This window comes from Protobothrops mucrosquamatus, unplaced genomic scaffold (genome assembly GCF_001527695.2).
Source record: "Protobothrops mucrosquamatus isolate PMUCROS unplaced genomic scaffold, P.Mucros_1.0 scaffold23, whole genome shotgun sequence".
NCBI classification, from domain to species: Eukaryota; Metazoa; Chordata; class Lepidosauria; order Squamata; family Viperidae; genus Protobothrops; species Protobothrops mucrosquamatus.
Window position 1 is genome coordinate 3,098,054 of NW_015386408.1, and position 23,605 is coordinate 3,121,658.

Consider the following 23,605-nt stretch of genomic DNA (forward strand, 5'->3'; position numbering starts at 1 on the left):
TTATCACTTTTTTCCTTTTTTGGGGGGGGGGGTCATCACGTTTTTGACACCTTGCTGGTGGTACTCAGATGTTGCCATATCCTAAAAGTGGTACAATGGGTGAAAAGGTTGAAAAGCCCTGCTCCAGAGGATAGTTGCCAAAGGTACAGGTAGTCCTGTATGACCACAATTGAGCCCAAAATTTCTGTGGTTAAGTGAGACATTTGTTAAGTGAGTTCCCCCCCCATTTTACAACCTTTCCTGCCACAGTTGTTAACAGAATCACTGCAGTTGATAAGTTAGTAACCTGGTTGTTAAGTGAATCTGGCTTCTCCATTGACTTTGCTTGTCAGAAGGCTGCAAAAGAGGATCACATGACCTTGGGACACAGCAACGGTCATAAGTATGAACCGGTTGCCAAGCAACTGAATTTTGATCACATGATTATGGGAATGCTCCAAAGGTCGTAAGTGTGAAAAACGGTCATAAGTCACCTTTTTTCAGCGCTGTTGTAACTTTGAACAGTCACCAAATGAACTGTTGTAAGTCAAGGGCTATCTGTACTGGTGCTATTGCAAAGATAGTAACCAAAAGCAATTGTAATGTTTCTAAATAATTTGATATAATCACCACTTTGGCACAATGGCGATATTTTTTTTCTTTTCATAAGATCATGTATATTTATTTCAGATAATAAAAAATAGCAGTGACATCTATATACATATTATGGTTTAGAGTTTTGTAGCGATCTACAATTATTTCTCAAGATGAAACAACAATTTTAGCTTTATGAGGTCAATTAATTATTTAATCAATGAAATAATGAATTCTCCTTAAGGGCGCCAATCATTCGCCTCTACTAACTCAACATACTTACATTGGCTGTTTTCTAATATTTGGCTGATGAATCTAGCACATGTAATATGTCAATTTTCCTTTAAATGAGGAAGAATCCATAATTAAATCAATCTACTCAGTCCGAAACGAATGCAGAACAGCCTCCTAGCTGACGGATTAACAATGACAATCATGCACAACTTGTGCATGAAAAAGAATATTTCCTATCATTATAATCACTGTTTGACACAGACAAAAAATAAAAACCCTGTAAGATCACACCTGGCCCTCCACTGTCACTGAATGAGCAAGTACTCAAGTTGCTTTGTTAATAATAGAATACCTTCTGCTGCTTACAGCCAGAACTTTTAGTTTAGGAAGAAAACAACACAAATTACTTTGGACATGAAGCTACATCACTTTTCAATGTAATCACTGAATCTTTCAATCCAGAGCCCATCAAATACAGAAAGCTGAGATTGTTTATATTATATGAATTCAGTCAGCAAACTCCAGTAGCTAAAAGGCTTTCAGAAAGGGTGTGAGCCATCTTTCAAAAGGTATAATCCATTTTTTAAATTATTAACTCACAATATGTTAATCATATTTACTTCCAGTGTTCAGTATACCTTAGTTCAGAGATCCCCAACCTTTTGGGCACCAGGGACCGGTTCCATGGAGAGAGTTTTTTCCACGGACCGGAGGGTGCGTGGTTTTGTGTGCTACCTGCATCCCGCGGATGGGCCTTTGCTTGTTTGTGCGGACTGGTTGCTCGCATGTCGTGTCCCGGTACTGGTCCTAACCCTAACCCCTGCCTTAGTTGATTACCTGTCAAGGCAAACTGATAAAACCCAGTCCTGATTTCTCATGCTGTAAACTCCTAATTTGGCTGAGATAGTTTTCCACTTCTATATGCCTTAAAATGTATTAGAAATGTTTACAGCAGTCATTTAGCTGTGCCCAAGAGCTAGGGCCTGAAAGCTATTGGAATTATCCTCACTCCCAGGCTGCTAAGTGTCTTATATTCTTGGGGTCTTCCCTTTTTTACGTTCAGAAGAAAAGAGATGCTGACACTAAGTGTTTAAATTCTGTGTATACTGGTTTATCTCAAAAGGAATTCAACAATGAAAAGAAAACCTCCTTTATTCCATTACAACAGGGGTATCAAACTGCCGGCCCACAGGCCAGATGCGTCACACCAAAACCGCACCCACCCCATTGCCGGCAATGGGAAAAAAGTTGCGATAGATCGTGACACGTCATGTGATGTCACGGGTTTGACACCTGTGCATTACAAGTATCATCAATATCTTGAGTGCCCAAGATACGGTATATTGTGTTGAAACTTTAGCAATACAAAGATAAAAGAAACAATAATCTTATGACATCAAAATGGTCTCCACTTGTATTACTCTATCAGCTTTTGCTGTCTCTCAATCACAAATCTGAAGTGCCATGAGCTGAAATGCTACCCAACTAATATAAAACTGAAAAAGAAGAAAACCTTAATCCAAGATTATACGTACAAAATAGAATTCCCCATTGGCCATTAAGCAGAATTAGTGCTCTATAGTGATCTCTTGGGCAACAGCCATGTGGCAAACATGTGACATCTATGGAAGGAGAACATGGTGCATTGTTATATTAAGATTGCCTTAACTACAGTTGCTACAAACCATCATCCCCTTCCATTTAAATCAAATCTGTAACTTGGTTCAAGGTATGGTTTCAGATGAAAGGAGAAGGACTTGTTCAAAAGCTAAAGCCTGTTTGCAATCACCAATTTATGAAGTAGTCATGCAATCTAATTCAGAAAATGGCAAGAAAAGTTTATTGGTGGAATTACATGCTCTTTCACATTTTCTCTCTCCCTCTCCCTCTGGAAAAGGTAGCAAATACCAGCTAATAAACAGCAGCATGTTTCTATATCAATAATTGACAATACTAAGAAGGAAAAGGAAAATGCATCTGGCTGAGAAAAGTATCAGATTACTATGATTTCCTACTTATCTGGATTTTCCTTAAAAGAATTCCATTCCCCACCTTCCTTCTCTACCACTATTGACGTATCTCTATTATTGAGTTTCTGCCACTTTCTGCATTGAGATTTTTTTTATTTACTCGGTTATGTCGCACTAATGGAAATAAGAGGTGATCAATACATTAGCTGGTCTATTAATTTTAGATGTCTTATGTTATCAGTCAAAAGTTATCAGAATAATTATATCACATCCCCTTAGCAAAGCTTACCCAAAGTTTACAAAAGATTGGCATCACCTAAAATGAGTGTTTTTAGTCTGCAATATGCCATCACTCTTTGTGTTTCCAGTAGCCCCCTCTGGTGGAGAGAGTAATACAGGTTATATTTAATAAGAGATGGAGGGAGTTAGGTATATAGTCTTTCAAAGTTATATTTAAAAAAAAACAAAACATGTGATACATTGGGACAAATGACTCCATTGTTTAAAAGTCAGCTATTTAAAATTTGACTTCTACAACTGCTAGTCCAATTATTTTGGGAACATAATTCTTTCTGTTGTCAGGATTTAAAGCAAATTCCTGACAACATATCACAGCAGGTGGCAATACTTAGCAAAACCTGGTGCATCTTGAAAAGAGCTAAATAGAGATGGAAATGTTAAGTACTTAGATGGGAGCTTACTGGAAATCCAGGGTAATTGAGTCTATTAGGAAGTTATAAATGATTCTAGAACACAGTGGCAAACCATTTATTTACTTGCCAATAAAACTTCATGGACATCTCTATATTATCACCAGAAGTCAAGCTTGACTTGAGGGAGACTTTATTTTTGACTTATCTATAATGCTCATTACTCTGTTGCAGCTTTGTCAGCAGGAAATAAAAACATTGAAGTTTATTATGTTTTGCAGCCTGGAACTTTCTCTACATTGGATGTAATTTCATACATGTTGATATATGTTATCTAATCAAATCCCAGATTGTCACTGTGGGGTCCTTGATGTTCTTTGAGCTTGGTTGTTTTCTTGCAGACATTTCAATACCCAAATTAGGTAACATCATCAGTGCTATTAAAGTTGTTCTGGTGCAATGGTTAGAATGCAGTTATTGCAGGCTAACTCTGCCCACTGCCAGGAGTTCGATCCTGACCAGCTCAAGGTTGACTCACCCCTCCATCCTTCCAAGGTCGGTAAAACGAGGACCCAGATTGTTGGGGGCAATATGCTGACTCTGTAAACCGCCTAGAGAGGGCTGTAAAGCACTGTGAAGCGGTATATAAGTCTAAGTGCTATTGCTAGTCCTAGACTAGTATGATGACTCATCATTTCAATCCTGAGCTACAAATATTCTCCTTTATTGATTGTCACTGTATCTACTATTGATTGGGTTAGACACATTACATGAAGAACTGGATTTTCAGCCGTAGAAGTCTGTAATGCTGGGATAGATGAAAGTGAAGAGGATAGCTAACAGCAAAATTGTTTGATTATAGTAGCAAAGGGTGCGCTATTGGAAGACATGAGGGACCAGGTTGGGGGGAGACCATTCTGGAGAATATCTACAGGGTTGCTAAGAGATGATACCAGTTTTATATCATATTAATATCATCCTCATCCTCATCCCATAGCTGTATTTTCTGAGCTAAAAATGTTATACTCCTTTTCACTTCCAAAAACAAAAGCTCCTCTTAAGTGGGAAGAGAGGGAATCAATATAATTATTAAGTTTCCAAAATATGTGAATATTTCCAAAGAAATATGAAATTCCAGATTACATGCTTTGTATGTCTCCTAGCCATCGTAGTGCAGTGGTTAAAGTGCAGTATTGCAGGCTAACCTTGCCCCCTGCCAGGAGTTCGATCTTGATGAGCTCAAGGTTGACTCAGCCTTCCATCCTTCTGAGGTCGGTAAAATGACCCAGATTGTTGGGGGCAATAGGCTGACTCTGTAAACCGCTTAGAATGCTGAAAAGCACTGTGAAGCGGTATATAAGTGTAAGTGGTATTCCTATACTGTGTGTGTGTGTGTGTGTGTGTGTGTGTATGCCACATTTCCCATTAAGAAACTGCACTAAAATTACACAAATCGCTGTGTCATTCGCCCTAATATTTTCAGGGGAAACTAATTTATTTGCTTAATTAAGAAATGTGCACATGTTTAGAGGTATTCAACTTGAGATGATAATACATTGAAGTAAAATTATTTATTACAAATAGACCAGAAAAAAAGAAATGGAGAGAAATGGGGGGGTGAGAGAAGCATGCACAGGAATACATTCTGCTCCTTTCTTCTAATGCAGGGTTGTCAAACTCAATTTCATTGAGGCCGCATCAGCATTGTGGTTGCCCTCGGGGGGGTGGGGGGTGGCCAGGGGGGTGCAGCCTACTGGGGGGGCGTGGATGGAGTGGGTGTGGCCTACTGGGTGGGCATGGCCAGCTCTACATCGTTCGTGTCAAGGGTGCCTGTGGGGGCCTGGGCAGGAGTGGGACAGATCTGAGGATCTCTGGCAAAAGGGGGTGGGACCGGGGCAAGCGCCAAGGCATGGTCCATTTCTTCATTCCTCACAAAAGATGACACCTCCCCAGCATGCACCCAGGGGGCGGGGCCGACACAGCAGGGGCTGGTTCCTCACTGTTTCTAGACGGCTTTGTGGAGCTAAGACTGAATGCATTTCAGCATAGATGGCCACCACAAAATTGTACGTTGGCTCCCGGCCGGCCTGGGCCAGGGCCAAGGCAGTGGGGGCCATTCCCTCACTGTTTCCAGGATGGCTTCGCAGGCCGCATGAAACCACTTCGCGGGCCGCATCCAGCCCCCAGGTCTTGTGTTTGACATGTCTGTTCTAATGTATTGTAGATGTATTTTTTAGCTCTTCCTCCTCTCTTTAGTGATCTAATTTTGCACACAAAAAAAAATAAGAGATTGTAGAAGTTCAAAGAACAACAGAAAATCAGAGTGCTCTATAATATGCCAGAAGCATTAGGGAGAGAAACAAATTGGCAGCCAATACTGGGTTTTTAATAGCCTCCCTGTGTATTGAAGGCTATGATTCTGTTTCAGTGTGGAAATGTATCCTAGAGCCGATGCATTATATTATTGCATATATCACATATTTACTCATGAAACAGAATCTACCACAGAAGACATTTAACAACATAAGACTACCATGCTGAACAAGTCAAAGTTGTCTAGTTATTTATTTCAAGAAAATGCTGAAAGGAAGCAAATGGGCCAGTTATGAGTTGAATATTCCAGTTCATCTTCCCAACTATTGAGAGGTACCTTGTTTCAGATACCAGTAGCAATATAAATATTGACTAGTAGTCAGAAATAGGTTTTTAGTTTAGTTTAGTTTAGTTTAGTTTAGTTTAGTTTAGTTTAGTTTAGTTTAGTTTAGTTTAGTTTAGTAGTATCTCTTTTTATCCATCCAGTTTATATTAACTTCTTCATGCATGTATAATTGCATTTACTTAAGTGGAATGCTCTAGCAGATGACTTAAGAGAAATTTCTCCATAAGTATTCAGTTCAATTCCCATTGATCCCATTTATTAACTCACTCTAGAGCAAAACAAAATAAGTAAAAAATACCGCTTGTCCTTCAAATTAGAATGTCCTGTCTGTAATTCATTAAAGCAGCCACATCTGTTTCCAAGGCTTATTGGAAAAGCTGGAACAGAAAAAGAAGGCTGCAGGTAGTCATTTAATAGTGAAGGACTATGGCTTCCATCACCTGGGGTTTTTAGTAAAGAAAATATTAATAATAACCATGGGGGATAAAAGCAAAACACATAAAGAGAAGAGTCTGATAACAGTCTATCATTATCAAGAAGTATTCTTACATTCATCCAGTTCTGGCTCTTTTTTCCAGCCATCATGTGGTGTGAACATATGCCACATTAAGCTTCTTCACAGAAAAGTGAGGTATGATCCAAATGAATACATTTCTTGTCCTTTGAGAAACTGCCAAGAATACGTCTTAGTCCAATGAGGAGACCAAACCAGTGTTAACATAAACTCAATGCAATCCAAGCAATACCATGGTTTTGAAATATGGAATGAGTCTCCTCATCGTACATTGTACAATTTACTGTATTGGATTTTTTTTTTACCATATTACCCTGGTCCTCACAAAAGTAACACATAAGCCAATTATACATTGATCCAATAACAATAAATAAAACAATAACAATAAAAAAGAAAGTGGGGGGAGGGCAGCAATCCAAGTACCACTCTGGAGGAAGAGATACCACCTCCCTCATTCTCCTTTCTCTTCTCTCCCAGCAATTGCTTTCTCTCTGGTTCAAGTCTCCCAACCTGTCCCCACCCCACAGCCTTTACTCTGATTGTCAAATCAGTCTACTGAAAAATGGCCTAGGGAGAAATAAAAGACCCTATCCCCCATGCCTTGTTAGGAAAATAAAAGTGTTTAATGAAGGAGAAAAGCAACAACATAAAGAACAGCTGTTCCCAACATAAGCTAGCCAACAGGCTTATGTTTGTAATGTATTGTAAACTGGTAAATGCATGTTTAAAACTAATAATATAATTTAAGGGTAGCAATATATTGTTTCATCTCTAACTCTTTTAAAGCATCAGCTACACCCAAACTAATCATTAACTAAGTAAAGGTGGAAGCTTCCTGGAAAAATGCAGTGCCTAATCTGTAAGAGACAGTAGCCATGCAGATTTTAAGTGAACGCTATATGACCATGAAGTGCATCATAATAATACACTAAAGACGTGCTTGATCATGACAGATCAAGATCCAAAGAGGATATGAGGACAACAGTTAATATCCAAAACTTCTGGATATGCATCACAAATTCGCTTTTCAATTCTAACTACAAAGCTTTAAGAAATCTAAAATAGGACATCAACTACCCTCCTTCATTATTTCTCACCCAGGAAGCTTTAGCCACTGGTCAAACTTAGATTTTTGCTTTGTTTTAAACCTTTGTAACACTTTACCGAGTGGACCATATCACCGTGTATTTCTTGTCTTCAGAAAAGGAAAAGTCACTCCACTTACCAGACAAATATGTTCCAAACCTCAAATAATCAAGAGAGAAAGTAGAGGGTCTTTAAATAAAATAAGAGTCATACATTTTAAATGTTTCCAATGTTTGAATTTTTTGTGGAAAATGGAATCCCTCCATTTACTTTTCAAAACCCATACAGTAGCAATATAATTAAAACATATTTACCCAGCCAAGTGCTTAACAAACGTGCCTCAGAATACATCAGGTGTTAACATACAGCAATAATAACTCAATCACTCTCAGGAGAAAAGTCATCTAATGAATGAACTTGGAAACAAGACAAAATGAGAGCCGCTATGAACACTTCATTGGCATAAACTATTAGGACTATATGATCCAGGAGTACATGTTTCTTCAAATGTAGCCAATCAAGCCAAAACCAATGCATGATTCTATTAAAGAAATTAATGAGAAGGAAAAATATTTGTCCTCCAAGAAACAAATCCTATTACAAGCACAGCCAATGTAATTTTCTATGTAACGGTTTTGTCACAAGACAGAAGCTGATTATCAGAGCAGCTAGCCCAGTATATATCAAATACTGTACATTCTATGTTTGATAATGCTGAGAAAGTTATTTCTCATATAGCATTTGCATGTATTACAAAATAAATGTAGTTCGAATTCTGGAGTAGAAGACTTTTAGCCTTCCAAGTATTATTGACTCTTAGTTCCTCATCATGGCTATACTGGCTTAGATTGATACCAGTAGGAGGTGTAGTTTAGAAGCATCTAAAGATCACCAAAGGGATCTATGACAACTCACCGCGACCAACTCACCATGGCCAACTTGCCACAGTCAGCTTGCTGCAGAGAACTTGCCGTGGCCAATTCACCACAGGATAACTTTCCACAGCCAATTCACCGTGGGCCATCTTGCCACGGGACAAGAATTACATTAATACCAAAGAAATCATGGGAAAGAATCATTAAAGAAAGGGTGCTAAAGGAAGGACAAAATGAAATGTGAATGACAAAAATTAAAATATTTTAAAAATGATTTTAAATAATAAAATTGAATTGTTCCTCAGTTAAGTTGTCCCGTGGTGAGTTGTCCCGCAACAAGCTGATCAGGGCAAGCTGGCTGCAATGAGTTGTCCCATTCCATCACCAAAGATCACCTACTCCTGACTTCACACATACATTTTAAGTCTAGAACTTGCCTAATATGGTAAACATATAAAATCCATTGCCAAATCGGAGTATTAGTTGAAAGGGTAAAACTGATGGATTGTAAAAGTGGAGAAAGCTTTTCTAGATAATATTTTAATTCAAGCTTATCTTAATGGTCAGACAAAAATCAGTCTTACTTCATGGCTGGAGAAGAGTCGTACTCCTTCCATTTGATGGAAGATTGGATAATGGGTGCTATCAACCTGATCACGACGATAAACATCTCCCACAGCCAAAAATGCATCAAGTCCAGCATGTATCAAATCCCATTGGTGGGCAGATGTATGAGCTCTTAGCATGTGAGTATGATTTAAGTAGTAGTTATCCCCTTTCTTCCTGCTTGGATGGTCTTGTGGAATAAGCAGTCTATCGAAGTTTTGTTCTACTGTGACCACAGGAGACAAATCATCATATACTGAAAACACTGGGTTCCGAGAACGTACCAAGTACTGCTTGTAGAAGTGGTCTTTCACACGTTCCTTAATCAACCACAAAGGATGATTTCTTTGGTTGTGCAAGTTTCTCCCCACCTTGGAAAGGATTTTTGGGGTAACATTACTGTAGTTATCTGAGAGATATGTATGGCCAAAAAGTTCCACAGCGTTTGCAGGAAGAGCTCTGGCAGCAAAATCTGAAGATATATTTTTATAGCAGGCATGGCTAAAACTGGCAGCTCTTTTTATCTGAAGTCCCCATGGCAAAACCACTTTGATGCAATGGATCACTTGTGTTACATTTCTGGATGTAGCCATTAGAGTGTCCTTCTTGTGCTGCTAGTAGGAGAAAATCAAACAGAGTAATTATTATTTCCTGAAATATAAAAATGAAAATCTTCAGCAAAAAAAACATAATAGCAATAGCACTTAGACGTATACACCGCTTCACAGTGCTTTACAGCCCTCTCTAAGCGGTTTACAGAGTCAGCATATTGCCCCCAACAATCTGGGTCCTCATTTTATTGATCTTGGCAGGATGAAAGTCAACCTTGTACTAGTCAGGATTTAATTCCTGGGTGTGGGCAAAGTTAGCCTGCAATACTGCATTCTGACCACTGTGCCATGGTTTCTCAAAAGAAATTTCAACCAACTTTCAAACAACTGTGTTTACAATTGAAATCTAAACTGATAAACCAGAAACTCCTGTTTCAAAATATGCCTTTCAATTCAGATCAATTCAACACCAAAAAGGCATCTTTGGATATTAACAGCAATAATAATAATAATAATAATAATAATAATAATAATAATAATAATAATAATAATAATAATAATAGTAGTAGTAGTAGTAGTAGTAGTAGTAGTAGTAGTAGTAGTAGTAGTAGTAGTAGTAGTAGTAACAACAACAACAACAATAAAGTTGGAACGGACTTTGGAGAAAGAAAGAAAGAATGCTCAGGTAGGAAACCCTATACCATTTTGGACAAATGGCTGTCCATTCTCTTCTTAAAAACTTCCAGTGTTGGAGGATTCCCTACTTCTGGAGGCAGGTTGTTCCACTAGTTAATTGTTCTAACTGTCAGGAAGTTTCTCCTTAGTTCTAGATTTTATATATATATATAAAAAATCTTTGTATACTGACATCTTAAATTCATATACTTAAAAAGATTTTTTTTCTTTCCTGTTGAAAATCTTGGCAAACAAAATTGAAATGCTAGGAAAAATGCTACCAAAACAAGTCTGCCTGTTTTGTGATTTGCTCAACCTCTATGTGAAGAAAGAATTTCTACTAGTATAACAAATGTTAAAAACAAAATAATAAATATATGATAAATGTACTAAAACTGGGCAGTTACCAAGCTGCTTAGCAACTTGGGAACTATATATTCTATTTAGCATGGAAAAGGTTTGTAGGTGTAATGCTGTAAATATTGTAGTTAATGCTATATTAGATTGTCTAGATTACTATTCTACTAGCTGGTGTTCTTAAATATATTGGGTTGCAAATTCCCATCATTCCAGAACAACACTAGTATTGTTATTTAAGAAATCCAGAGGATGCAACATAGGGGTTTAAATACAATTTGATTAAAATGAAATATAACTATGTGACAAATGATTTATGAGTCATGTACAGTCTTCTGAGAACTGCCAAATTTCTGAAAAATCTCAGTATCATAAAAACTGTCATTCTTAAGACACCATAAATAACATTAACAATTACCACTGAGTTATTTCTAGGAAAATACACTGGTTTATTTTCCCAAAAGAGAATCTTCAAAAAAAATCCTCTTTCTTTAGGAGCAGTGAGACCCAGTGGTTAGAATGCGGTATTGCAGTCTGCCCACAGTCAAGAGTTCGATCCTTACCTGCTTAAGGACAACTCAGCCTTCCATCCTTCTGAGGACCCAGATTGTTGGGGGCAGTATATACTTACTCTGTAAACAGCTTATTGAGGGCTGTAAAGCACTGTGAAGTGGTATATCAGTGCTATTGCTATTTACTAAGTCTGATGCTATATTCTTAACAGTTCAGCGTATAAACTACACAAAAATTGGTATTCTTGGGAAATGTAGTGCATACTAAGAAAATCCCAATAGGATCGTGCCAAAAGTCATACTGGACAGAAATCTGGAATTTGTAGTTAAAACACATTTGGAGACACCATGCTGAGAACTCCAACATTCTCTTTCCATGATTGCCAATCAGATGGCTGTGAGAAACTCCCAAACACACAAAAGAGCCGTTTCTCACTCCACAATTGTCTGGAGATATATCTAATCTGTGAGATAATATACAGCAATAACCACTAACAGTTTTTCCTCTGTGTATTTGTTGAATCTTAAAGACATGGGATTACTACATCCTGTGGTGTATTGTGTTAAGAACTAGATCTTGCAAGGAGAAAAAGACAGAAGAATCAAATAATAGCTTCCACTATAAATAAGGCTTGTATCTTACCCTTGACAATTGTTGGATTTCCTCTTAACAGTGTTTTTAGTTCTTGCAATAACTAAAATTTATCACAGAGCTATATCCTTGAACACTACCTAGATAATTTCTATTTCTACTCTTGGTCAGGTAAAGAATAATACAACCTGGGGGAGAAAAAGCTTTCTTGTGTTCACTATATTTTGCTTCCTGTGGCAAAACAGCATTTATTGGGTTAGAAACACCATAAATCTTCTAAATTTATAATAGGGATGAATAAGAATACTTTAAAATCTCATCTCCACCATGCCAAAAAGATAAACTTTGGGTTCTTAAATAGAAATTATATTCTCCCTTAGAATTTATTTTCTTGGATGTGAGGATAATTTATGTTAAAAAATATACTTGTGTCTTCCATTCTACTTTTTTAAATTAACACCACAGACCCTCAGTGCTCTGTTTTCTTTCCATTCCACCATTGCTTTACTTATTTTGAAACAAGGCCAAGGAGGGCAAACTTGCTTGATGGAAATGCACTGTAACTGAAAAGCTGAGATAAGGAAAAGCAAAGCAAGAAAACACACTTCCTGCTTCCATATAAATTATGTAAAGGGACCAAAGTATGGAATTGATGATGTTCTGAGTGACAGATAATACTGATCAATCCTGACAAGATAGATGGTTCATCTGTCCAAGAAGATTGTGTTCAACCTATTCTAGAATATCTCAAGTCCTTCTAATGGATCATGTCCGTATTATCAAGTGGCCCTAGATCAGTGGTTCTCAACCTGTGGGTCGGGACCCCATTTGGGGTCGATCGACCATTTCACGGGGGTCGCCAAGCAAGGCTGTCCGCCATTTTTTTGTCCGCCATTTTTTTTGTCCACCATTTTTTATTTATTTATTTATTTTCCCCTTTTCCAGTGGCTGCCTTACCTCCCTTGGGCTGGGCCAGCTGCGTGGCGCTCCCAGGCAGGGAAAGTCCTTGACTTATGACCGGTTGGGTAGTCCTTGACTTACGACCAGTTTAGTCCTCGACTTACGACCGGTTTAGTCCTCGACTTACGACCGGTTGGGGTCACGGCATTAAAAAGGTTGAGAACCACTGCCCTAGATCTAACTTTGTGCTGTCACTATGCTTTCCGAAGCATAGTTAGAGCAGTGAATTAAACAGTTTACCTGAAGCTAATTACCTTGGCCAGACAGACCCCATTTGATCAGCTTAATCACAAGTAGTTTGTCACTACTTACAGTCAATTTCCAAACCAATATATTAATGCTTGTTTTTAAAGCTCTATGCAATGTGGGACATGGTAAGCTAAAGGGATACCTATTGCTATGTTAATTGTCCTGCTCATTACAATAATTTGCTTTTCTCTGTATGCCATGTGAAAATATGAATGACAAAAAACAGAGAGGCAACCTTCCCTTTGTGTAGCTTATATTTCAACAAGCAGGACTGGCCTAAGGGGAATTTTTAGCGGGGTTTTAAAAACAATTTTAAATTGAAAATGGCCAAATCTAATATTTTATTTTAATTCTGTTTTTAATGATAGTTTTGGGGTATTTTGTATCTGTTTTTATCAGGCTGTCAGCCGCCCTGAGTCCGCAAGGAGAACGGCGGGGTAAAAATTTAATTAAATAAATAAATAAATAAATATCTAATTTATATAATTTCTTTTGAGGGGGACAATCAGCTAACTGCTATTCTTTTATCAATGCCAGAACTTTTCACTTTCCTAGGAGTTTAAAATGTCTTGTTTTTGCTTTTTACCGTTCCAAGTCTGAACTTGTTTAAACTGATGGGTATTTTTAATTATCACATCATATTCTATTTTAATTTACTGATTTTATAATAAATCAGCCTAACAACCATTTTAAGGTATCAAAACAATCACTGCCTTAAAAAGTCAAGACAAATTTGTATTAAGAAAAAAAAAATCTGTTTCATTTTTAAAAATGAATTTTAATACATTTAGAATTTGGATCAAAGACTCAATTATTGAAAGGTGAGGCTAAAATATAGAGCTCCAGATGACTAGTAGCTATGTTGTAGCTATAGCTATCAACAGATAAAACTCCCTAAAGATCATCTAACTTTTTGCAGCTCAGATGTGAAAACCTTAAAAAACAAGACATCCCAATTTACAGATCAGAAATTATTTACTTATTGAAAGATTAAAAAGATGGTGGCCAAAGCAAAATTCCTTTCAATGGGAGCCCATTGGATGGGGGAGGGGCAGTAGGATGCAGACACCAAAGAGGAATATTGCCAAAGGATTAAGTCATGCTAGCACATAATTTAACAGGTTTAAATCAACTAAGATCTATCTACCCATGGTGTCCGAATGACAGAGTAAAGACAGGTCAGAACCTGCTTTATATCTGCAATTTTAAAATCCTTCTTTCCTCTCTAAAGGGACTGAAATCAGCATACATAATTTCCACATTCGTTTCAAAACAGAAAAAGTTCCAAAAAGTAAGATCCATCAATCTGACAAATGTTCTTACACTCACTAGTTTTAAATAGCTCCGTGTTTGAGAATGACGGGCATTCCACCATTGTCTAGTTAAAACCTATTCCAATCACAAAGATACATTGTTATTGGCTAGTATTTCATGACTTTAAGGAAAATCCCAGCTGCAAATGTAAACTTTGTGCAAGCGATGATTCAGATTTATAAAGTTATGTAAATGAGCTGTAATGCTCCAAGTCATTAAAATTTAATATTTGAAAATGAGAAAAGGATAATGCTTTGATATAAGCAACATTTATGAGCCCAAATAACCACCTCTTTTTTATGCATTCAAGAAAATTAGGGATTTTTTTAATTTAAGTACAATACTCATTACATTATGTGCTCATTTCAGTTGCAGCTCTGGTAAGCCTCTTTCCAGTTTATTTGGAAAAATCTGTAAATCACCCAAGATATGCCAAAATGATGTATTTACTTAATATCCCTAAGCACAAAATAGGATAACATGGCTGTGAAGAATTTGGGAGGGGAGAGGAGTTCTCCATACGCTCAGTACTAACAGCCCCATAAGAATTTTTACACTACCAAGATTAGTAAGCATACGGAAGTTAGGTCTTTTTGCAATTTCTTCAATCAGTCAAAGCTGCATGCTTAGTGTACTGCCAGACTAATATATTGCTGGCTTTGAAGATGCAGTAATTTATTCAGGTCAAAGCCATTGACAGTACAAAGAATGTTATAAACATTTAAAAAAAGGAAATCAGGTATCATTATTTTTTTTTCTCTGTTTTAATCTTTCTAAAAAGAAAAAAGGGTTGTTTTTTCATTTCTCATAATTATTGTTGTGACTTTCCTTGGAAATTCCCATGAATCATAGAATGGGAAAAATATTCTGAATTTTCTGAACACCTGAGTTTCTTCAGTTACCACAATCCAACAGCAGCAGATAGTTCTTTAATACCAAATAACATAAAAGAGTATCCCTTAGGCAATAGAATGTAGTCACTAGAATGCTCACCTAGTAACAGGAAAGATTTCGTTCTGCTTCTACTCTCTCTTGAACTGTGGTCAAATTGCCTGCATACACTATGTTATTTTGGGGAGATTTGCAAAGTGATCTTGGCCAAGTTGCTGTTTCTCAGCATCAGGTCCTCACCTGTAAAATGAAAACAATGCTTTGGGTTATATTGATGCACTTTATGCAGCACCACATTTGAAAAGTGTTTAGGAATTTTGCAGCGTGTTGCAGTCAAACTGCTAACTGTGATCAATACATGAATACTGATTTCACAGTAAGCTCATTAAAACAGATTTACTGATTATTGGTTTTATTTTTGGATGCAATGCTAGGTATTATATATGGTTAGTAGAGTAATGCAGGAACTATTTTCCCTTATGAACTTGCTTAGCCTTAAGATTTTGAGCAAGATTTTTCTCCTGATCCTATTAACAATACTATCACATTTTATGAAATGTGAGAAAATGCCTTCTCAATTAAGATCTTTCCAAACTTCCTTCTATTGGTAGGCAAAGATGTTCTCAAGCAAATATACTTTTATGTGTTACATTAATTTGTATAATTGCAATTCTGACTCATTTTATATTTAACCACCTTAAACACTTTTGGAGGAGTATACAAGAAAGACAGACCTCATCATGCTCATACTGTATGAAACATGCCTATCTTGCATAGCTAAGTAGTACTGTGCCATAAAATATCTATAAAAAGAATAAGTATTCCTGAAGCCACACAGATATTTTCAATTTCAATTTCCATCAGCTCTAGCTAGCCAAGGGCAGAAAACTATGAAGATGAATTCAAAATAACAGAAGAGTACTAGGTTGTCTACTCATTTTATAAAATTATTACCATAATCATCAATCATCCAGAATTCTTTTTGGAGTTCAGTTAAATAAAAATTCAATTCTGTATACATGTGAACAGCCAGAAAATTTCTTGTTCAATTTTCACTTCAGGCACAACTTAGTGGTTAACTGTGGATAGTATCCTGTCTGGATTCTAAGCCACTCCTTCCTTCTATAATTCTAGAAATCATATGAATGACATAAAGCTAGGAAAGATTATTGAGAAAATATATACAAAGCACTAAGAACATGTAACAAAATAGAAAAAAAAACAAATTTTGGAATGTAGATACTGCCAATTTTACAGGTTTTCCTGGCAACTCTGTCATTAAGCAAAGCAGTCGTTAAGTGAGAAATCACATGACTATGACTGTGCTTTCTGGCTGGAAAGAGACAAGACTACTGAGTTACACTTTCAGCTTTTTCTGCCTCCTAACCACTCCCCTGCCTTTTGGAATGCTTGAGGGCCTGCTTATATACTTTGAAAGCAATGCAATTGTGTCAGCAACCTGTTGTTGGGAGCTACAGATACGCTATTCAAACAACTTATTTTCTTGAAATCCTTTTTTCTCCAATCCCTCTGTTCTGAGTGGGAGAGAAAGCAAGAGATTCCTATAGACCAGTGGTGGCGAACCTATGGCACGCGTGCCAGAGGTGGCACTCGGAGCCCTCTCTGTGGGCACACGTGCTGTTGCCCCAGCCTTGCCTCCCCCCACGAATCCCTCCTCACCAGCCTCCATGGAGGAGAGTTGCCCCCGAGCGTGGCCCACACGGAGCAGCGCAGCCAAGGACATGGCAGCCAGGCAGCGTAGACAAGACTCTGCCCTCACGCCCCATCGCACACAGTTGATGCTGCAGGGCGCTGGCAGAGGGCGTGGCCATGGCGCTGCTGGGCTGCCTGGGCGATCTGCGGTGGGCCCTGGAGGCAGTGAGTGGCCCTGCAGGCAGGCAGGGTGGGGGCGTAACAGGGGCGGGGCAGGGGGCGGGGCCAGTTTTTGGGCACTGGGTCTCTAAAAGGTGCGCCATCACTGCTATAGACAATCTATCCTTTGCCTGACTGTTTCCCACTGCTGGCATGATTACATTGTTTTCAATGTTGTAGAAGAGCAAATAGCTTACTCCCTTGCAATCCCTTCTTCTCCAATCAGTTTGTGCTGAAGAGGAGAGGAAAAAAACAGATCAGGCATAGGACAATGTATACTGACTGTAATTGTGATCATATAACTGAGGGATGCTGCGAAGGTCATAAATGGTCATAAATTAAAGTTATTTTTCAGCACCATAGTAACTTTAGTCACTGAACAAGCAAGGACTATCTGTACATTTCTTTGTTAGAGGATGCAGAAAGTCAACCCCATCACACTTTACAACAGAAATGTCTGAGATTCTTTATTCAATTCACTGAATTCCTCATTGTCATATGCAGAAAAGTTGTGTTTATTCTAAAATAAATTATATTAAAACTAGCCTACAGTTTGGAGGAGAGAATCAGAGTAAGGAAGAAAAAGCCATGATTACTGAGCCATTTAAAGACTCATGGGGTGTGTAAAGAAGAATTGTTTCTTTCTTCATTGAGAGAAGTTGACTAGCCCTTACAAGCTTCCAGTCTTCCCGAGGGATGGAGAAGAAGACAACAGCTAAATCAATTTATTAGTTTCTGTTAGTTCAAACCAAAGAAAGAAAGGTTGAGGAAGGAAATGGGTAATTAGGCTAGAGAGACAGACTGGACACATTGTTAGTCAATGCAATGTCCTGGGTATATTTATTAGATGTATTCAATGACACCTGGAAATTCTGGGTTTGGCAGAATTACTATCAGTGTTAAGAAGCAGGGCTATAAACTATGATCAATGAATAAATGAGATCTCTTTCAACTTTTAATTGTAAATGAGAGCCTGGAATATGTTAAGCTTATGCATTCTACAAAGACAGTAGACACATTTTAATTCTGAGTGAAGCTTAATAAGAGGGATTTGTATATTCCACTTCTAATGGAAGATACCAAAGGAAAAGGGGACGCAGTGGTGCAGAGGATTAATGACGTTAGAAGTGCCAGTCATTAATGTTCTGTACTCTGGCTATTCGAGCCCAGCTCCAAGAGATGAAGTGAGCTCCCATCAGTTGATCCCTAGCTCCTGCCCACCCAGCACTCCCCTGTATTGTGTAATATTGTAATATTTTGAGTAAATAAATGAGTACCACTTCAGTGGGGAAAAAAACCTAGGGGCATTGTGTGCGAAGAGTGGAAACCGGTGCTGGACCTGATCGGACGCAAAGCATCACGATGCAAAGCGAGACCAGTGATGAACCCAAAAGAGCCAGCAACCCAAGCATCACTAGTTAATTGGTGTAAAGCTAGTTCTCCCCCTGCAGTGCACCAAGGATAGATGGGCAAGAGCTGAGTAAAAATTAACTACCAATCTAAGCTGTCAGGACTGCATTATGTCTAGCATGTGTAGATTTCTCTGACATTGTATGCCATAAGCTAAATAGGACCAGTTTTCTACATATTTTCCAGTCTGTCTGGGATTGGCTTTGATACTATCTAGCCATTGTGTTTTTAAGCATGTGTGTTTCCTTCTTTTATGAGTGTGAAACTGATGATAAGCTTGACTCCTCAGGCTCAGCCTGCTCATCTCTACACTTAACTCTCTTTCACTGATATGTATGATTTATGCTTACAAGAGACTTTGTAAACCACAATACAAGTAAAGCTTGACTTATGACCACAATAATAACCAGAATCTCAGTCATTGAGCAAAGTGGTAATTAACCGAGATGCTATATGATTGCTTCACTCAATGAACGCAATTCCAGCACTCCTTATGGTGGTCATTAAGCAATCTCACAAGTTAAGTGAATGCACTCATGTGATTTCAAGGGGTGTGTGTGTGTAATGTTTTGCAACAGTTGGAAGTGTTTATAGGCTGCAAAGCATCCTATCTGAGGCCATTATATATAGCCCTATAGTCCTACAGATCAAATAGTATATAGTCACCATGGGCCTTGCTGCTTAACCATTTTAACTGTAACAGGAAACTCTCCTCAGAACAAAAAGACCATAGAATATATATCATAGATTATACCTAGCAAACTTACAAACACTGCCATCTACTGGCTGAATACTTCTGTACTGTAGTTGTTGCAATACAAAATACATTCCAACATGTATTCCAACACCCCCACTCAACAACTACTCCTTATATTAATCCCATTTCAGATCTGAGTTCTGTAAAACTGTTTCTTGTGCTTCTTCTTGTCCTTCTACTTCCTCTTCTTCTTGCTGTCCTGGCTGTCTGCAGAGCTGGCACCGCTGCTGCGGGTCCAGCCTTGGCTCTCCGAAAAACTGGCACCGGAGCTGCTGGGGCTCTGACTCCAGCTGGGGGACCAGGGTGGCGGCTACAGCCTCTTTTGGCTTCTCCTTCCCATTTCTGGGTTTTAATGCTATGTGAGCAACTTAAGACAGATGTTTTGGCTGGGATGCCTTTATTGCTTCTAGTGGATCTCTTGATTGAAACCTCTTGTGGTCTGGTTTCTTCTTTTATTCCACTTGGATAGTCTTTCTTGTCATTTTTCCTTTTATATAGCTGGTGCATTTCATTAATAGATCACATGGACTAATTTTTATTCCATTTGCATAGTCATTCTCAGTTAATTTGTTTATTATGTCAGAACTGTGCCATGTGTGGATGCAGTTTGAGTGTTTTTCCTCCTTGGCAGTATTAGCCATCTCATTGCAGTTCAGCTAATACAGTTCATCTGTAATTTTAGCCCTTGCAAGTAAGATATCCCCTTTTGTGATGACACGAGTGTCCCTTTTGAAGGTCACTACATTGCCTTGTTTTGTGGGCTTCTTCAAAGACAAAAGATTAGTTTTAAAAGCAGGGACATACAGTACATTTTTCATAAGTATCTTTCTGGTGATATTCTGAGAAATAGGACAGTAAAGACAAACCATTTCCTATTTCTTCTGATTCAATTATTTGCCCACTAGGTGTGGTGATTTTTTTCTGTTTTACTCTGGTCAAGGTGAATAAAGAAATTTCTGTCATTTGTCATGTGACTCGTAGCTCCTGAATCAAAATACCATGCTTGCAAAGATGATGTGCAATTTTTGGATTGAAAAATATGTGAAGCAAAATCAGTTTCTTCCTTCATACTTTTTGCCTTTTTGTACTTTTTGCATTCTAGCTTTCTAGATTCTGCAATCTGCTTTTAAATGACTCTTTTTCTTGCATACAAAACATTCACGTGTTTCTTGCTTCATGTAACTGTTTTTATTCCTATTTTTAAAGCAGGCTCTGCAACAGAAGCACTGTCGCTATTAATGTTTTCTGTCTTACTCTTACATTCATCTATAAGCTTGCTCTTAAAATATTCCAATGTTAGTTCGTCATCTGGACGTGCATCAAGTGCTGTGACGAGCATTTCACAACTTTCTGGTAAACCACTAAGTATGGTTTATGCAACATGAAAATCTTTTATTTCTTTTCCTATATCTCTCAGACATTCAACCATTTCCAAGGTGTGCCTTATGTAATCCTGCATATTCTGGCCTTTCATCAGCTTGGTTTGGTATAGCTTTCTAATCAAATACAGTTTGTTATTGAGATTAGCTCTTTCATGCACCTTTTGTAATCCTTCCCACATTTCTTTAGCAGTTTCACACTTACATATGTGTATGAACTGATCATCTTCTAATCTATGCTAAGAGAGATTGTGTTCTGAGTTTTCTGATCTTTCTCTATCCACTCATCTGAAGGGTGTTCTGGCCTAGCTTCATTTATACATTTCCACATATTTCCTTTATTAGCAGCATTTTCATTTTGAATTTCCAAGACTGGTAGTTCTGGTTTGTCAGATTTGCAAATAAAATCTTTGTTGCAGCTGTCTTAGTGGCCATTTTCTTTTATTCAATTGCAGCTTTCTTTCTGTTGCTGTATCTTGCACTTATTTGCTGTATCTTGCTATGACTGGGCTGCTCTGTTCTGTACTGAACTTTACATTTCTCCTCTAATCTGGGCCCATAATCTGTTAGAAAGTCTGTTTATATATAGCCCTGTAGCCCTACACATCAAATAAAGTGTACAATCACCAAAGGCCTTGCTGCTTAACTGTTTTAACTGTAACAGGAAACTTTCCTCAGAACAAAATGACCATAGAGTATATATCATAGATTATACCTAGCAAAGTTACAAACATTGCCATCTACTGGTTGAATATGTCTATAATTGTTGCAATACAAAATACATTCCAACATGTATTCCAATACATTGTCATTTCAAAGCATCATTAAGCAAATGGTCCTAAGTCGAGGACTACTGTAGTATGTTGTTGCCTCTACATCCAATTCTGCATTCATGTTTGTATAATGGTCATGCAAAAAATGTCAATGATCACTTCACAATTGTTAGAGGTCTTTCCCAACATCTGCCTTTTTAAATGCCAAGCCACCTTTGTTTTATTACAAATGGCTGGAAGTGGCAGGTTCACTCCATGTCTCTATCTTAACACAGTGCCAAGCACAATGCACAGATACATCCCTGCCATCATTCAACTTTAGAACTGAAGCTTCTCCTGATTAATAGCTATTCATGCCAATTCTGGATCTCATAACTGAGGAGGACAAGAGAAACAGTGGCTTAAAGGATAATCACAAAGGATCTGAGTGCTTTTAGACCGGCTCTGTTTGCTTGATTGCTACTAGAAGCCTGGCAGCCAATAAATCTTAGAGAGTACCTTCAAATAATAGAAATAATTGTGGCATTAAGATTATTATATCTAAATAAAATACTGAAAATAGTAAAGCTTCAGGCTTTTCAAATGTTTTTCACCTTCACATGAGCCAGATCAGCCTAAGAAAGATAGTTAACAAAAATCAAGATTGGGGTTGACTTTATATTCTGCCATTTACTTATATGCTTCTTAAACCTAACTATGCACTTTTTACATTCTGTGCTTAGAAAATGAGAAACTATTTTAACATTCTGCTGCTGGACTAGTAAAAAGAATGGTGGGGAAACAACATGCAGATATACAATCTTGCATTAATCCTGATAATGCTTTTACCTAATATATTACAAAATATAATTACTGAATAATTATTTGCACGATTTTCTAATCTAGAAGTAAGCAAGCTTTTTGGCTAATGGGCACATTTAGTATGTAGACAATATGCCACAAAAATTGAAAATCATTAGAGGATTTGCCTGCTCATAAAATGTTTGTCCTCATCTAACTGCAAAATAGTGAAATTGCTCCTTAACACTCTCACAGTAATGTTTCTACCACTTTTTTTTCCTTTTGGGCACACTTCCAAATAAAGTTCTGCATATCACCAACCCACCAATGTTATGTTCTAAAATGCTTATCAAGCCGATGAGAAGTGCAAAAGCATTAAACATATATATGTAAGTGCTTTAACTTTACTTCCCCTGTGTTTATTATATATACATCTATGGGTTAAGAAGTATAAAAAAATAAAAATCAGATGGGACAGGGATCCCTGGAAATACCAAGAAATTATCCATGATCACTAGCATTTGGTACTTTAATGGTGATAAATGATATTTACAGTGCTTTCAAAGGAATGCTAATCTGGCCTATCACTATCATGGCAAACTGATCAACTGCTACTAGACAAGACTTATGGGAAGAAACTGAATTACTGAAATGACACAATAAATCTACACATAAGACAATAAATAAATTTTACTGTCAAGGGCCATGCCAAGAAATTCCTGCTCTTAAATTTTCAGAGCTGCAAAATAATAATAATAATAAAGAACCAAGGGGATCCACAAAATAGACAAATTAATAGAAAATGAAGAAGCTAAAGTGCTCTGGGACTTTAGAACTCAAATAGCACTATCACATAACACCTCGGACTTAACTACTAATATGAAAGACAAAAGAGTCTGGGTGGTGGATGTTAACAGTATCTGCAGACAGCAGAATAGAAGAGAAAGAAATGGAGAAAATCACAAAATAAAAAGATCTGCAAACAGAAGTAGAGCAACTGTGGCAAAAGAAAGCAAAGACAGAACCAATAGTAATAGCTGCCTTGGGTACAATCTCAAAACATCTGGAGCACCATTTGAACACCATCAGCATTGACAAAATCACCATCAGTTAATTGCACAAGGCAGCTTTACTTGGAAAAGCTTACATTTTGTGATGATACCCAAAAACAACATCTGTTTGTCCCAAGTCTTTCAGAAGGACTAATAGATGGGTAAAAATGCCAAATTTAGTCCAGACATCTGACTGAGTATATGACCAACCATCATCATCATCATCATCAATCATCATCATCATCATCATCATCATCATCATCATCATCATATGCGGCTTGGTTAAAAGAGGTGGATGCAAATAAAACAGAAGT

The 23,605-nt window shown here is 37.6% G+C and overlaps 1 protein-coding gene across 1 annotated transcript in view; it reads right to left on the reverse strand.

Moving 5' to 3' along the window:
* Nucleotides 1-23,605, reverse strand: part of FARS2 (phenylalanyl-tRNA synthetase 2, mitochondrial) — a 186,560-nt gene that overhangs the window by 133,162 nt on the left and 29,793 nt on the right. The window contains exons 2-3 of the mRNA XM_015810849.1: nucleotides 15,371-15,508; nucleotides 9,146-9,778 (exon numbers count right to left, since the gene is read on the reverse strand). Coding sequence (XP_015666335.1) covers nucleotides 9,146-9,760 — 615 coding nt within the window. The 5' untranslated portion in view covers nucleotides 9,761-9,778; nucleotides 15,371-15,508. The remainder of the gene's footprint in view (nucleotides 1-9,145; nucleotides 9,779-15,370; nucleotides 15,509-23,605) is intronic.